General features: G+C 38.0%; 3 protein-coding genes across 4 annotated transcripts; 2 read left to right on the top strand and 1 right to left on the bottom strand.

The window, feature by feature from the left end:
• Window positions 1-369: 369 nt before the first annotated feature.
• LOC115566170 (activator of 90 kDa heat shock protein ATPase homolog 1) lies at window positions 370-5,778 on the top strand. Its single transcript, XM_030391905.1, has 9 exons — window positions 370-681; window positions 2,108-2,298; window positions 2,570-2,652; window positions 2,748-2,865; window positions 3,084-3,175; window positions 3,340-3,468; window positions 3,634-3,735; window positions 3,909-3,960; window positions 4,678-5,778. Exons 1-9 carry the CDS (start codon window positions 602-604, stop codon window positions 4,848-4,850), a joined length of 1,020 nt encoding a protein of 339 aa, XP_030247765.1. The 5' UTR covers window positions 370-601; the 3' UTR covers window positions 4,851-5,778.
• LOC115566171 (dr1-associated corepressor) lies at window positions 5,777-8,897 on the bottom strand. Of its 2 annotated transcripts, none has more exons than XM_030391907.1 (6): window positions 8,745-8,897; window positions 8,068-8,140; window positions 7,434-7,527; window positions 7,234-7,350; window positions 7,012-7,111; window positions 5,777-6,318 (listed from the first exon to the last, which is right to left on the bottom strand). In XM_030391907.1, exons 1-6 carry the CDS (start codon window positions 8,769-8,771, stop codon window positions 6,292-6,294), a joined length of 438 nt encoding a protein of 145 aa, XP_030247767.1. In that variant the 5' UTR covers window positions 8,772-8,897; the 3' UTR covers window positions 5,777-6,291. The 2 variants fall into 2 exon arrangements, with proteins under 2 accessions (XP_030247767.1, XP_030247766.1); XM_030391906.1 differs by having other exon boundaries at window positions 8,730-8,887.
• LOC115566043 (phospholipase B1, membrane-associated) lies at window positions 6,245-16,049 on the top strand. Its single transcript, XM_030391792.1, has 17 exons — window positions 6,245-6,335; window positions 9,734-9,736; window positions 9,912-9,949; window positions 10,278-10,368; window positions 11,200-11,258; window positions 11,376-11,443; window positions 11,712-11,755; window positions 12,091-12,211; window positions 12,557-12,608; window positions 12,784-12,864; window positions 13,455-13,520; window positions 14,336-14,427; window positions 14,800-14,881; window positions 15,108-15,209; window positions 15,336-15,431; window positions 15,526-15,597; window positions 15,689-16,049. The coding sequence occupies exons 1-17, from the start codon at window positions 6,245-6,247 to the stop codon at window positions 15,821-15,823; spliced, it is 1,293 nt and encodes a 430-aa protein (XP_030247652.1). The 3' UTR covers window positions 15,824-16,049.
• Window positions 16,050-16,929: the final 880 nt, after the last annotated feature.

Raw genomic sequence — 16,929 nt, forward strand, 5'->3', positions numbered from 1 at the left:
GTGATGCTACAAACCAACTGATTATTAAATGTTGGAAAAGTGTAAAAAAGGTCTGTTGGGAGGTCGTCAGAAGTCCAAAAGTCCAAAAACCTAGTTGTTGATTAGTTTATAATGATAAAACTCAGCTCATATTCCTGAAGCTGGAACCAGATTTATAGTTGCAACTTCCTTTTCTGTCAATGGACTAACTGATTGATTAATAGCTTAAGCTTTGCATGTCATTTGACTAAGCCAGTTAATCAAATTAGCATTAGCCTCAGAGAATTAGGCATGCTATCCTTGAACGCATCACAGAGGCAAACAAGAAAGTGGACATGTAGCTGATAAAAGACACAATTCTGTCTGAGTTTGTGTCATCTACTTGTCTTTCCCTCCAGAGGTCCTTCTTCGACGCGGAAGTAGTCTTCACGAATGAACTTCCGGGGGGACATTCTTACCTCGTTCCACAAAGTTCCGTTTCCAGCAATTTCTGTGCGCGGCGGATAAAGGCAGCGCAGCCAGAGGCTTCTAGAAGCAACGTGCACCGGACACACACCGGCAAACGAGTCCGCTCGCTCTCTGCTCACAACTCCAACACGTTTAAAATCATCCAAGTGGACAAATGGCCAAGTGGGGAGAAGGGGACCCTCGTTGGATTGTAGAGGAGAGAGCCGATGCGACAAATGTCAACAACTGGCACTGGTGAGACTTTAATAAAGGACACTGACTACTAGCTAGCACGCTAATGCTAACATTACACATTCGGCTCGTATTCCTGTCAAGCTACAGCTGTTCTTTGTGGATTTTGGTCATTTATACAGGCCCGTTTGTATAAAGGTACTATTCATAAATACCACAGAGTGTGAAATAATCACTAATATAATAGTAAATAATCACATTTGATGGATGAAGCTAAGTTAACCCTGTGATCGCTTTGAAATTAGCTTAGCCTGTAGCTAGCTAACGCTACTGTAGCTTCAAATGAATGCAATGAGGTTGTTAGCCTAGCTTTAGTGTGTCTGCCTACAATACACGTGTTATAACATACTGTAAATTGTCATCGTATGGTTATTTTAGTCTCCAGCTCTCCAACACCAGATATAGCCTAATTTTAAAAGTGACAGCAGTGCTTATCTTATAGCTTGTAGCTGCTAGCTCAAAATGTTTTTAATAGAGGCTGATTTTAGCATCCTTACTGGTGTTTCTCTCTCGTTATCAGCCGAAATGCTGGTATTATACTCACTGTATAGTCTACTGAACTGCATGCTGCTTTTAAGGGTAACCTAATTCACTTCTGTGGCAACTTAATTCAGCTCAGAAAGGTTTATCCACCTGACACATCTGAAGAGTTTGTCAAGATGCACAGGGTTTCTATGCAGTTTTGTGTCATGATTAAATTCGTTCTTAGCTTTCCTACAGTGCAGCTTTTGTGATTTCAACCTCAAATATTAGCCAGCAGTGATTGCAAAGGATGACCATTTGGTAAACTACAGACCACCCAGTAATTAAATTAGCCTTAATGTGCATATTTCTGGAGTTTTCTGTAATGTGTGATACAATGTTAGATAGCTGTAGTGGCATACAAGAAAACCTTACTCTAATTGCTCGTTCAGATTTAAACCAAGTTAATGTAACTATGACACATACAAGCAGACTTGATGTTAACTGTGTCAGGAAAGTTGGAAGTTTCTGATATTTACGCCACAATACAAAACCAATACAAAACCGCAGCAGCATTGAACAACACTTGTTATTGTATATAAGTCACAGTAAATGCAAAAACATTGGTTTTCTTTCATAGAATGTAGGCATGTAAAACAAGATTGAAAGAGGTTTTCCCCACAGAGTCTGTTTCAGTTGCTTGTGGTCAAGGGAAAAGCGATCCATCATCATTGTGTGTGAAGATGAATTAAAGTGTTGAGTGATTTTTAAAGAGACAGTAGTTGTTAATGATCACACTTGACACTGCTGCATTACAGTAAAATGTCTGTAGCTGGTTGGTGTATAAATCCTGCACAACTATGATTTTTGTAAATCGTTACATTCTGATTCCATCTTGAAGATAAGTTGGCGAACAGTGTAATGATGTCTGCTGTCAGCTCTCTCATGGCTGCGCTCTCTGTTTCAGGACTGAACGAGATGCAACAAACTGGTCATCAGATAAATTAAAATCGCTGATCCTCGGGATAAGCGTGGAGAACGACGAGGGGAGCTGCGAGGTGACAGAAGTCAGCAAGGTGGAAGGAGAAGCCTCGATTAACAACCGCAAAGGGAAACTTATCTTCTTTTACGAATGGAACCTGAAAGCTACTTGGACCGGTGAGTCTGAGACTAAGGCTACTGTTCATGTTGGTTGAATATGTGTGTAAAACTCTGCTGCTATCACTGCTGAAAGAATACAGAGGAAACAGTCAGGAAACAAACCCAATCACCCGTATCTCTCAAATAGTTCTTAAAATAGAAGTTAGTACAGGACAGTAACTCATGAGCTGATCAAAAAAAGGTTTTCTTTTGTCACAATATTGAAAAGAAATTGGAATGAAGCAGCTTTGAATCTGTGCTGACATCTTGACTCTGTTTATTCTACCAGGGACGTCAAAAGCAGGAATCAAATATAAAGGAGCAATTGAAGTTCCAAACCTGTCTGATGAGAACGACATGGAGGATCTTGATGTAAGTTTCTCCACAGAACTTGTGTATAATGATTCTAACTGACTGAGTCATGTTAGAAACAGTATGTTGATCCCCGTCCTCTGATCTTTGTCCAGATCTCGGTATCGTTGAATAAAGATGAACCGGAGACGCCGCTGACTAGCCTGATGAGGACAAAAGGAGCAGAGAAAATCCGTGAAGCCCTGGGAAGCTACGTTGGATTCTTAAAAACAGGTGAGTGAAATCAGCCTCAATCTTAAAGAAACAATCGCAGATCCAAACTGAGACAATCGGGTTCAATTCACCACCAAAACTCACAACACAAGTTCAGTTATCAGTCTCAAAAGTTCTCAAGCGTTGATGGAAAAAGTGACAAAAACCAGAGAACCCAAATAGTTCACTGAACATGAAGAAGTTGGTTTTAAGCTAAATCTTGTTTCATCTTATTGCAGAGTTCACACAGGGAATGATCCTGCCTACAGCCAACGGTGTGGCCAAGCTTCAGTCCACATCACAGTCCAAAGCCAAGCAGGATAAAACTCAAGTTAGTGCTCAGAATTACCTACAAACAGTTCCATATTACTTTTTCACACAGAGCTCTTGCCCCTAAATTATTTACTCTTACAGGAGCATAGTTAATGAAGCGTCAGTGTTTTGCTTGCAGCAGATCTTCCCTCACCAGTTCTTTTTTCTTGTTGTGTGGAACAGATTTCATCCTCAAGCAGCACAGCTGTTCCAGTCAACACTGGCGTCAAGATCCCCACCTGTAAATTCAGCATGAGGGAAAAGTTCCTCACCTCTCCGGCTGATCTCTACAGGGTGTTTCTCAACCAGGAGGTGAGCTTCACCTGTTAGTCTGCTCGGGTTCAGGTTTCAACTGATGCTCACTTTATTCTCAGCGGCATTACAGCTGAAAGAACGAGTCAACTTAAAACACATTTTACAGTTACAATATAAATATTTGACTTGATCTGATGAATATCCGTATTTATAAATCTGCAGATGGTTCAGGCGTTCACACACGCTCCAGCAACAGTGGACGGAGAGAGAGGAGGAAAGTTTCGTCTGCTAGACGGAAACGTTTTCGGTGAATTCACAGAGCTGGTAAGACTCAAGCTCAACAGTTTCAACCGTAAAATAATACGGAATGTAATCATGTTTGTATGATTAATACATCGTTAAGGGTTTTTGTACATGTGTTATTTGTTGTGCTCTCCCACATTATCTTCTCTATGAAGGTGGATAGAATCTAAAACTGTGTCTCTTCTCTCCACCAGATACCTGATGAGAAAATAGTTATGAAGTGGAGGTATAACAACTGGCCCTGCGGTATGTTGACTTGTACATTTTCATGTTTAAAGAGACATTTTTAAAAACATAATTTGGACTAAAACTGTAGATTTATTTATTCAAACACAATAAGCTGAATCAGTTTTTGTACCAAGAAGTATTTTTGCTGTAACACTTTATTTAGTAAAAATGGCTGCTGTGTCACTCTCGCCAAATCCACCAGTGTCCATTTACAGAAAGTCATTTTATCATCTTAAGATGTTTCAACTGCTGCAGAAACAAAACAAAAGTCAGAAAAAAACTGTTCCAACAATCACCAACTCTTGTTTTTATCAAGTTTAACCATAAATTAACTTATTATATGTGAAGATATTGCCGTCGTCCACCCTCCATCATGCTCCTCTATTGTTTTTGTCACTTCTACCTCGGTGAATTGAATGTTTTTATATTATGAGTGTAGTTGGTGTTTGCTGAAGAGACTAAAAAGGTTGTTTTTGGTAAGTTTTATTATATTTCTGAGTTTGATACGTGTGATTTATGATAACATATTTGTTTCTGTCTCTGGACTCTGGTTGATACAGCGAGAACGACATAGCTGCAGTTTCTGGTCAAACAAAGGGTTCCCTCTTACTCATACGTCACATGTTCAGGCTTGTTTTATAGTTGCTGAACTTGTTCTTTACTAATAAAGTCTATAGGATGATGATGATGATGATGATGGTGATGGTCACGTGTCGTCGTCTTTCTTCTTCTCAGAGCATTACTCAACGATTACGCTGACATTCTTTGACCGGAGCAGCGAGACGGAGCTGAAGGTGGAGTGTCGAGGCGTCCCGGACAACGAGGAGGAGCGAACGAAAGAGGGCTGGAAAAGATACTACTTCGAGGCTATTAAACAGACTTTTGGCTACGGAGCGCGACTCTACTGAAGACGGCGTACCACATAGTACTGTTTTCATTTCTGTTCTGAATTTTTAAAAGAAACTTGTCCTTCAACCTGTCCGGCACAAGAAGTCCCCGCTGTAAACTCATAGCACGAGTTAACGAAAGAGACCAACGAGGTGAAGGCCGATCTGTCACCCGTGAGTGTGTGTGTGTGTTCGTGTAAATGTTTTAATTTCTGAACATATTTAAATCTAGATGATTTCTCTCCCTGTCAGTATTTGGGTCATTTGTTCAGAGGAGCGTAACGGACCGTGCCTTTGGGACTCTGAATGGGGAAAAAAAGGATTGAATAAAGTAAAACGACGTATCGAACTACTTGAGAAAAATTGGCCTCCACGTATATAAATATGTAATTACTACAAGAGTTAAAATAAATGTTTGTTTTGTTTGGTTTGAAGAAAAACAATGTTGATTTGAAAATGATTTTTGTTTTCTTTTTTTTACTTATTTTACTCTGTTGAACTGTAACTGTAGTGAAGATGCTTTCAGCCACGATGCATGTTTCATTTTGAACTGTCGGAAAGAAGAATGACCACTGGATCTGAACTTTACTCTTGAAGTCTGTCACTTATAGCTAAACCGTACTGAACCTTCAGTTGTTTGACTGAGACCTGATTTCACGCACATTTCACCGGTCCGGCGTCTCGTCTGCGTGATCGGCTCAGCTCGGACCTTCAAGCAGGAACGCAAAATGTTTATCGATGTTGGAACACGGAAACAGTTTCGACTCCTTTATGCAGGTAGCTAGCTTAGCAACTTCAGAGAGATGTTTTGCTATATTTGGCTTCATAATGTGCATTTCCAGTAAAAAAAAAAAGTTTTCAGAACAAAAAAGTGCATCTATTTATTCATCATTTCATCCTTTCACGATGTAAAAAGATGAGTTGGTTGGAATAAAACCAAATCCCTGTACGCTCTCGATTTGTTTTTATTTATTCGAGCACATCGTTTGACTTCCTCCACATTAAATCTGTCAATCACAGAAAGTTGAAATTAACTTTTTATGTACAGTTTTGATTACATTTCATACGGCTTACTGTCTTTAAAACATTAATTTACAAGTGCTTTAAAATTTAGATGCTCAAAACAGCAACACAGGCCACTCTCTAGCAAACAAAAAGCACTTATTTTGGTTTTAAAGCTTCGTGCTGTTAGATTTCTAACAGATTTGTGACATTATTTATCCAGAGCTTAACATCACATTTATTTTCAGTTCACGACTACAAAACAAAAAGCTTAACAACAAAAAAAAATAGCTGTATATAAACAGGCAAAGGTCTAAAATATGACACAACTTAAATGTTTTTTTCTCCCTAAACAACTTGCACAGTTTAACTAAAGATAAACTAGTAAAGAAAAGTGAGGTGATGAAATAACGATGCTGCTCTTGATTCACAGCACCTCCCTCTGGTCGAAGGTTCGCTGTCAGAAGCAGATGTACAGCTCCGACTCCTGCAAGAACAAAGCAAGTGAGGTTAATTAAGATATAATGACTGTAATGTTCAACAATGCTCCTCTTTACATCTTTTATGAAAGCCGCTTTGTTTACTTCTTGTTCCTCAGCTTTGACAAATTATATGTTCTGTCCTCTGGCACCAACAGACAAACATTTTCACTCCACTTGAGGTCAGAATACAAGAATAGTAACGTCTCCACAGGCGTCTAACAACATGATTTCTGGAGTGTAATGAACATTGCAGCCTCACGGGGCCGCTATTGTCACTTCTCCTTACTTAAGAGTCCAATTACCAACACAAACAACCTATTCTGCTGCTGAAGCATCTCTCTTTAATTCACTTCCTGGCCAGTTTATAAGGCGTTCATGTTCGATCTGTGATAAAATACAACTCTGCCGCCTTGAGAAAGTTATAATGTTCATTTTTGATCAACACTTTTAAAGAGGCGATAATCTAAAGATGTGTTTAGAATTGAGGTTGTAGTTTGCAGTGGTCTTGAACTGGATTGCATGATTTTGAGAGGTGTTTTTAATATTTTGTCCATCCCATAGAAACATCTTTCAATATAGTGCACTCCACCCACAAACAACGAAAACTGATTGTTCTCATGTTGTGACAAACAAAAAAACATCCTCATATATAATCTGTGTATTTATATCGATGTAAGAAAACCAGGGATCATACGTACGCTGGAGACGGAGTCGTTGTCGAGGGAGTCGAGGCTCGATCGTGGCGCCTTTTCTACCACCTCAGCCGGTTTCTTAACGGAAATGTCGTGCCGTCTGTTCCTGGAGAGAACACAGATAAAAATATTGTGTTTAAGAACAACTTTGTCTCACTGATTGAAGAGAACTGAGGATGATCTAAATATTATACGTGAGAACTCTTCCAACAACTTATAGGTCTCTACCTGCATAGCGGCCACATACTGATGCCCCTGTTGTCCTTCTGGCTTGCCGTAGACGTTGCTCGCTCCACAAGGTCTCTGAGGAAGTCGAACAGCTTCTCAGACTCGATGCACTGCTTCCTACACAGCAACACAACACAATCATTTTAACTGTACATGTCACTTAAACATTTTTAAGAGTCGGGAACGTCCGCCTTACTTACATGTGAGCGACAGACACGACGGTGCTGAGCTTCGACTGAGTTATCAGACAGGTTTTGGTCAGCAGACACTTCAGGAACATCTCCAGAGCCCGAGCTGATCGCTGCAGTTCAGGACTTCACAGATTTATCTATCACACTTCAATCTCTACAGTCCTTCAATGAAATACAGTCACTGTCCATCTATATTTGACACTTTCCTCCAAGACACCAGCAGAAAACAGACTGCATCACCTACAGGGAGATTTTTAAATACATTTAAATGTAATTATTTATTATTGCAGCTTCTTATTGATGCAAAACCTGAAAGAAATCCATCCAGTTGGGAGGAGAAAGAGTGCATACTTTTGAGTTTTTGGAAGGAATAAGAATGGTTAAATGAAAACAAAAAAATCATGATTTCTAAAATGTTTAAACATAAAACATCCTCACAAAAACTCTTTTCAAGTGTTAGAATATGATCATGGCCACACTGAAGGGACTACAACTCCCAGCATGCTCAGGAGCCCTTCAGGGGATGCTGCAGGAAAACAGGGAATAGGACTGCTACAAAAACAGATTTAATTTAACACAGAAACACTTCCTGTAGGGGACATTTATGAGCTCAGTAATCAGATAAAAAGGTGTAAAATGATACAGATGATCACAGGAACCGCCATCGCGATCCTCCCCACCTCTGCATCCTTCTGCATGATCTTCTTGATGCGACTCTGCAAAGAAAAACAAAAACATTTCAACACTTTCAGAGAAATCACACACACAAAGTGTAGCAGCTGCATTCAGGTGCTGCACGTAAACTACTACTTCTGAGATCTCAGGCCATGAAAGCAACATGTGAACACTTCTAAAGATCATAAACAACCTCAGACATTAGTTTAGGTGTTAATGTCTGCTATTTTATGAACTAGTTACCTTTATTTGATAGCATTTGACTCCCTTCATCAAAAGTATCATAACTTATATCTGACTCTGTTTATTATGCTGCTGATCAGTGTTTTTTCCGTTGTCATTTACTTTCTAGGTGTCTTTTCTTCTGTTGAATCAAAATGTTGATGTGCACAACGTCAGATGTACTATATATTGTAAGATCAACGCCTGTCTTGTCCGCATTGAGAATATCTCGGGTTTAATCCTTGAAAATGATGGTTCATAACCGTAATATTTCAGATTTCCGACAGCCCCTGAAAGCAGCAGGAGCTCCCAACACTCCATGCTACCTGGACGCAGCTAGGCTAACTGCTAGCTTGTTTTATCCGCCATTTAACAGCTTTAACACCACAAAATAACGTGAAAACTCACCGGAGGGAACCGTACATTATATCTTCTCTTCTGTCCGGGCATTTTCCTCGCTTTAATCCGCGCGGATCGATCACATTGTTCATGTTTTTACCGCAAAGCGCCGCTGAGTCCATTTGTTTACCTTCAGCAGGAACTAACCTGAAAAACTAATGGAGGAAAAAAAAAACACACCTACGCACCTGAAGGCAACACCCCGTGACCCCAATAATGACGTCATGACCCCCGCAATTTCCTCTTTACTAAATAAATAAATTCTTAAATAATAGATGATAGAAAATAATTTTAAAAATCATCAAATCAAATGAATTTATAGTTTAAAATTATTTGTCTGTCTTGTATTTTAAATCCAATATAACTGTCTTTGAATTAAACTGCTGGACTATTAATTAGTAACTCAAATTAGTTAATTAGATGAATTCAAGCCATTAAAAAAAATGCCTATGTGTGAATTAAGTTTTTGCTGAACACTGATTAACAAATGAAATTCACATAAAACTCTTCTGCTCTTGTCTCTGTTTTTAAAGGTCCTACATATATATCATCATGATTATTATAATAATTTATTAAAGACTGGATAAAAAAATTATTTTGATGTATCACAGATAGAGAGTTTCATTTTACCGCAACTCTTTTACAAGAAGACATGAACATAATTTACACTTGACTCTGCGGTTTTTCTATATTTAAACTCCAAACCGATTAAAGCATATTAATCTGATTGTGTGGAAATCGTTACAACACGGACGTTTTAATCTGGACCTGAGCTGCTTGTTATTACCAGCTGATTATCTGCAGTATATCACTCTCAGCTCTGGTTGCACTAATGACTGCAAAGGTCAAAGATAGATGATCAGTATTCATTCAAGAGGTTTTATGACACTAATAAAGCTTCAAAACCAGCTCAGCAGCTCTTTATTCTTATTTCTTTGTCTTTTCTTTGCGGAGCGGCGACATGTTGTCCTGCGTGCTGTTTGCTGTCTGTGTATTTGCCGCCTGTCATGTAGACGGTAAGAGTTAAAATATATCAACACTGACGGATGTGAGAAGTTTCTATTTTCCTCAACTGTGTGTATTCACCAAAAACTCCCCTTTTAATTTGTTGTTTTACATCGTGGATCTGAATCAGTCTGTGTGCTGGAACATTATAGTTTAATTATTTATAATTCCTCTTCTCTCTTGCAGGCTTCATGTTAAAGTTAGAAGAAGGAGATTTCAGTCAGGTATCGTCTCCTTCTGTCTGAAACATTCAACACTGTTCAACCAACCAGCTGTATTACATTTGTTATTATTTCTGATTTAGTCTGTGTTTAGTTTGGGAGCAGTGATTTTAAAAAGCAGGTTATTTTGCTGTTGTGGTCACAAGTTTCAAACTGTTTCTATGTGCAAAACCTTCAGCTGGTGTCGAGATAAATGAGTTTAAATAGTCCTCCACATCTCTCACACCTCGTCAGACTTTAGAACAAAGAAGCCTCCGGGCACTTTAAACACAACTTTACATAAACACTCATCAACTCTGTGAGAATTAACAGTGTCACTGTTCTCCTGCAGGATCTTCTTGGAGCAGATTTCCTCCAGCGTCGTCTGCATCCTCCGTTCAGCTGCGCCGATATGAGCCCGTCTCCCACCGTCCCCACCTCAGGTGAGTCCAAGTACATTTACTCAACTACTCTAAGTAACTATTTCCATTTTCTGCTTCTTTATACTTCCACTCCACTACATTTAAGAGACACACATTGCCATTTTCTTTACAGCACTCTTTACTTTACTGTTATATTGCTACTTTTACTTAAGTAAATCATTTGAATACTCCTTCCACCCCTCTACATATGTGTTCTATACATGTATTTCAAGTAGTGGATTGTAACTAAGTACATTTACAAGTATTTCATCAAAGTAAAACTTGAGGGTACTCTACTTTACTTGAGTATTTTTATCTAATGCAACATTATACTTTTACTCTGCTACAGTTTGGAGACAAATATTCATTTTTTTTACTTTGTAGATTCAGATTGTTGGTACAAAATTTTGATTAACTAATAAATGATGATGTATTATTATAGATTAAAGATACCCAGTGGAATGTAATATTAGTTAGCTGCAACATTAAAGTGATAAACACGTGAATGCATCGATAATTATAATTCACTAATATAATATGATGTATATTAAACCTTTCTTCTGTTTCTCAAGTGAGACTGCAGGACTTTAACTTATAACAGAGTATTTCTACCCTGTGTTACTGCTACTTTTAGTGCTTCTACTACCAAAATATCTTTAATATGATCAATACCCTGACGTGGTTTAATCATTTTAAACCAGCTGACCACTCTGCCTTATATCTGGCTTTTTTAAATCATTGATCCTCTTTTTAAAATAACTTATAAAGGTTATGAAGTAAGAAACACGGTTCCACTTCCTCTGCGTCATGTGTTCATTTTTATTCTGACTGTTTGTCTTTCGTCTGTTCCAGTCGAATTTGTCAAAGCTGCAGACGTGAAAGTCATCGCCGCGCTGGGAGACTCTTTAACCGTGAGTCTACAAATAATTAATCATTAATAATTTGCATGTTCAGTTAATAACATTACAGCTTATAATGGAAGCTGCGAAGAGATTAAGTTAAACTGTGTGTGTGTGTTTTTATTGCAGACAGCGATCGGTGCCAACGGCTCCACGATTCTCGCGATACCTTTTGAGTTTCGTCAGGTGTCCTGGAGGTAAATCAAAACTGCGGCTTGATTATTAAGTCCAGGCTTCCTTTGAAATAATCTATAATTGATACGAATCTGCTAACAAAAGCTGCCGATTGTTTTGCAACAGTGCTTTAAAACACAATGACCTCATTTCACTTTATCTTATCTTGACGGTTACATTATAAACGTTGTTAATTATGTTCTCATTTTCACATAATTAAGTTTATTGTTATGATTCATGTCATCGTTGTTGTGACTCTTCATTGTGAACTTTCTCCTCGTCTGTGTGCAGCATCGGAGGATACGGCACTTTTCAAAATGTCATAACGCTCGCAAGTGAGTCAGTTTATTGTTACCAGATTGTAGTTTAAAGAACATTTTGTACAAGTTTTTAAAGCCATTTTTATTTTGGTTAACAACAAGTTAGCTGATTAAATCTTCAGCTACAACCCTGATCAGTTTAAACATCAGATCTCTTGTAATTTTACTATATTTAACTGAACATAAGTTGAAAAAGATTTGCAACCAACTGCATTTTGTTTTGTTTTCGTGTTTCTTTTACACGTACTTGTTCTCAACTTTATTTTCTTCTCCTGCAACAATCTCTGTTTCTTCAGCTTCGATTGAGATTATTTATAATTAAAGAAATGTTTGCGCGTCTTTTTCTCCAGATATTTTTAAACTCTTCAACCCCAGACTGATGTTTCCTTCGCCTGTGATGACGCTGCACGGCACCGCAACCACCGTCAACAAGACCGGCTTCAACTTCGCCATCACCGGACACAACACGCTGTGAGACGCTCTCACTTTATATTGTGTCCTGAATATTAGTAATATTATCATGTTTATGTGCACTTTGTGTTTGTGTCTTCTTCCTTCTGTTATTATTTCAACTAGATGGTGAGTTGTGTCAAGTTTTAAATAATTTGGGGATTATTCAGAGATTTTTGGTGCGATATAATAAAAAAATTACAGATCGTAGCTTTAAGCTGCAGGAGGCTGCAGCCATCAACACGTTCTCCCTTCAGCTCAAAGATCAACATAATTACTGCTGCTGATCATTAAATAATCTCTTGATAATGTTTTATTGATGTCAGTGTAGCTGATGAGTCATTGTGTTCATCTGTTCTTCTGCAGAAACGTCTCTGATCAGATTAGAACCATGATCGACACGTTCAAGTCTTATCCAGTCAGTCTCAGCGTCCATCACTCTGATTACTAGAGGATAAACAATCTTAATTTTGTTCATCAAACTCAACCCAAGCTTCTTCTTCTTCTTCTTCTTCTTCTTCTTCTCCTTCTTCTTCTTCTTCTTCTTCTTCTTCTTCTTCTTCTTCTTCTTCTTCTTCTTCTTCTTCTTCTAGGGTCTGAACTTCCAGGAGGACTGGAAGGTGGTGACGATGCTGATCGGCATGAACGACATCTGTGATTACTGTAAAAACAAAGTAAGAGTGTTTGTTTTCTGGAAAGTTTTTGATTTATCAGAATGAAACTGAGAAGTGCTGTGAAAAGTACCCAAAAGTCATAATTAAGTATGAAAGTATCTGAAAATAGATACATTAAGTAAGTAAAGTAGAAGAACTTCAATAAAGTAAAAGGTTGTTTTTCTTTACAGCAGCTGAAAATCTTGCTCTCACTGACCTCCAGTTATTTATTTATTTTATAATTTCACCTCCCTGCAGTGATGAAGCGAGTATTCAGTGTCACTTCACTGTGACTTGTGACTTTTGTCTGCTGGGTGCGGCTTACAAGTGCATCAAAAAAGACTTCTGTTCACATCCAGCCACACCCAGCAGCGATGTTAGGTGTGGTCAGAGGTGAAACTTAAAACCAGGGAGGGCAGAGAAACACTGCTTACCTTCTTGATATGAAGTTACTCTTCAAATTTGATGTATGTCATGTTAAATAAATAAAGGTATTCAGTGTTTTTCCTCCAGTTTGATTGCATGATTGTCATTTCTTCAAGCAGAAGAAAGTATACAGGATGTATTAGGTTTAAAAATTAAATATTAAAATCTAAATCTGATCTCCACAGGAGCTGTTCTCCCCCGACAGCTTCATTCACTACATGACTGCAGCTCTCGACATGATGATGAACGAGGTAAGATTTTAAACGTCAAAACAAATCAGAGACGAGATTGAAAGTCCGGAGTCACGGCGGGCTGAAATCATCATCACAGTGAAAGTTCAGACTCAGCTCTACTTCAGACACACATAAAAAACTTTGCACTTCATAAAACTTCAGCATGCTTCAGCTGAAGTGCTTTTCAGATCCACCGGTAGCTCTCCAATGTCAGAACTGGGACTGAAACAGATAATTAGCCCAGGTGTGCACAGGTGTGACAGTAAACTTCTCTTTTAAGATCTATTTCTTTCCCCTTTTTGTGTGAACGTACTGGAAATCCTTCATCCGTCAGTCTGAGGCTAAAAATAGAACAAATACAGAGAAGGTTTAAAGCTCCTGTTTGTAAGATGGTAAAACTGACGCTTTGGGTTTCCCAACTCATCAGATACTGACGCTTTAGGATTGTAGGTCGGGTCGGCCACCATCTGAAAGCTTCAGTATCTGACGAGTTGGGAAACCCAAAGCGTCAGTTTTACCATCTTACAAACAGGAGCTTTAACTCTTCTTACACAACTTAGAAACTATTCATTCAGCCAGTCTCAACGATAAAAGTCACATGGAGTTCTTGCCTAAGCTGTGAAAGCTTTGTTCAGGCTTTTATTGACTGTTCCTTTGTCTGTATGAACAGTTTCTTCACGCTCTCCTTCCCCGTTTGCTTTCTTTGAACAGTTTGTTCTCTTTTCCACTGTAATAACTGAAACTATGAAGCCTGAGTGAGGATGTGGAGACATTAAATGTCACACTCTTCAGTCTTCACACATGATTTCAGTCATGTCATCCTCTGGTTTCAGATCCCCAGGACGATCGTGAACGTGGTGCAGATTCTTCCCATGAAGCCGCTCAGAGAAGTTCAGAGCCCGGTGCTCGGCTGCGATCTTCAGAGGTCACCTGAGCAGTTTCTGCTTCTGCTTTCTAAACTCTCTCACAGCTCTCAAGTCAAACTGAAGGATGTTAATATTACCATTAACTATATAAAAGATATAGCGCAGATGACTAAACCTCCTGGGATTGTTTTTGGATAAATCCTTCCTGTAATTATCACTGACGAGCAAATATTCAGTGTGATCTGTTGAGAATAAACCTAAAATATCCCCAAATGTCAGACTTTAGTTCTGATTATAAACGGTCTGACGTGTCTAATGTGATAACTGATGCAGCGCGCTGACTAACTAACAGGGGGTTTCATATTTTTATAATCTGTTAATTTGATAACCTGATAATCTAATAGAGTGAGAATATGATAATGTGCTCACAGGAGTTTCTGCTCTTGCCTCGTCCAACCTGAAGAAGGCTCCCCTGAACTGGAGGAGCTGGTTGAGATTAACTACGAATTCCAGGTGAGAGAGATCATTAACATCCGCATGGTGTCGGATGATGTCAGGTTTCAGGAACAACAACAACAACAACAGGAGTCTGAAACTGTCGTGGAATTCATCCATCAGTCATTTTATTTTTATACAGGCTAGAAGATATTATTCGCTGTTCAACCCACTAAACACATGATGTTGGCGTAACGCTATCTGGTAGTAAAAGTCTTGACATGTTCACTTCCAATCTTTATAGAGGAGATTAAAGAAGCTTCTGGACAGCGATCGTTTCTTCAAAAAGGACTTTGCTGCTGTTCTGCAACCTTATTTAGAGATCGCGCAGCCGCCGAGACTCCCTGTAAGTCTCCAACTACAACATATACTTTTGTTTTCCTTCCTTCAGTTTTAACTACATGAACATTCACTCCAAAATGTATTTATATGTCAACAAACCCATAAAAATAAGTTATTTCTGTAAACTCAGGACGGGAAAATCGATGTGAGCTTCTTCACAGCAGATTGTTTCCACTTCACTGTGAAAGGACACGAGGAGCTGGCGAAGGGACTGTGGAACAACATGGTGAAGTTTTATGTCCCGAGGATTCATGTTCAGAAAACTGTTAAAGGTTTTAGTTTAGTCAACTCATGAAGCTGAACTTCACATGTTTCCTCAGTTCCAGTCTGAAGGAGGTAAAGAGATGATAAAGGCGTTTTCAGAGCCGATAAACCTCATCTGCCCGTCTCAGGTACGACATGACTGACATGTTGAACATCTTCACGATTGTGTTTGTAGATAATAAAACATTTTAAAAGGTGTTTTTTCTCGTACTTCTTCAGGAGCATCCTTACATCTACACCAGACCGCGAGTCATCAGCAGATCGTCGTCGCTGCTGATGAAAGATTTCTCCCTCAACACGTTGATGTTGATGTTGATGTTGATGTTTCTGTTTTTTGGGTTTGATTATCTGTAGACAGCCTGGACTGAGGGTTCGATTCCCGCCGGAGCCACCAAATCTTAAAAAACACAACTGTAACTTTCATAATAGTGAGATTGATTGATCAGTTAATGATCTATTGGTTGTTGTTATTTTAAACTGTTGTGGTAAAATCTTCAGGCTGCAGATTGTATCTTCAGTAACTAAAGAAATGAGATTTTATTAACACTATGTTGAGCAATAAACTGTATTTTGTGCATGACTGATGTCTCCTCTTCAGTGATTACACATGAACATTTTCCTGATATTTACAGAAAATTTCACAATAAAATAATAAAAATGTTTGAAGTTTGTAAAGTAATTTTAATAGTAAGATTTTGAATGTATGACTTTCAGTTGTAACAGAGTATTTTGATACCGTGGTATATGTTCAGGTATTTTCTTTTGTAGCACACTTTGTAACTTTGTTAAGAAAAGCGCCGTTTAAATAAAGTTATAATGATAATTATTATTATTATTATACAGTATAGTAAATGTTACCCCCAAATTATACTTTAATAATAGAAAAAATATTATTTAAAAAATGTACTTTCTTAAAATTGAAAGTCACTAATATAAAAAATACTTCTTTTATAAAGAAGAAGAGTGTACATTCTTCTTCTTTGTCTCTTCTTCTTCTACTTCTTCTTCTTCTTCTCTTCTGCCTCTTCTTCTTCTTCTGCCTCTTCTTAATATTATACCTAGTAAAATTCCGTCACTGTACTATTGGTACTTGAATTAATAGTAAGATTTGGAATGTATGACTATATAAAGTATTTATAAAGTATTTATATTGTAAAATAGTATTTTCGGCTATTTTCTTTTGTGAACCACTTTGTACCTTTGTTAAGAAAAGTGCTGTTAAGATAAAGTTTATTATTATTATTATTATTATTATTATTATTATTATTATTTTATATACAGTATAGTAAATATTACCCCAAAATCATACTTTAATAATAGTAAAGATATTGTATAAAAAACATGTTTAAAAACAAAGATTTTACATTAATGAAGAAGAAGAGTACATTCTTCTTGTCTCTTCTTCTTCTTCTTCTTCTTCTTGTTCTTCTTCTTATCTTCTGTCTCTTCTTCTTCTTCTC

This window comes from Sparus aurata, chromosome 16, assembly GCF_900880675.1.
Source record: "Sparus aurata chromosome 16, fSpaAur1.1, whole genome shotgun sequence".
NCBI lineage: Eukaryota > Metazoa > Chordata > Actinopteri > Spariformes > Sparidae > Sparus > Sparus aurata.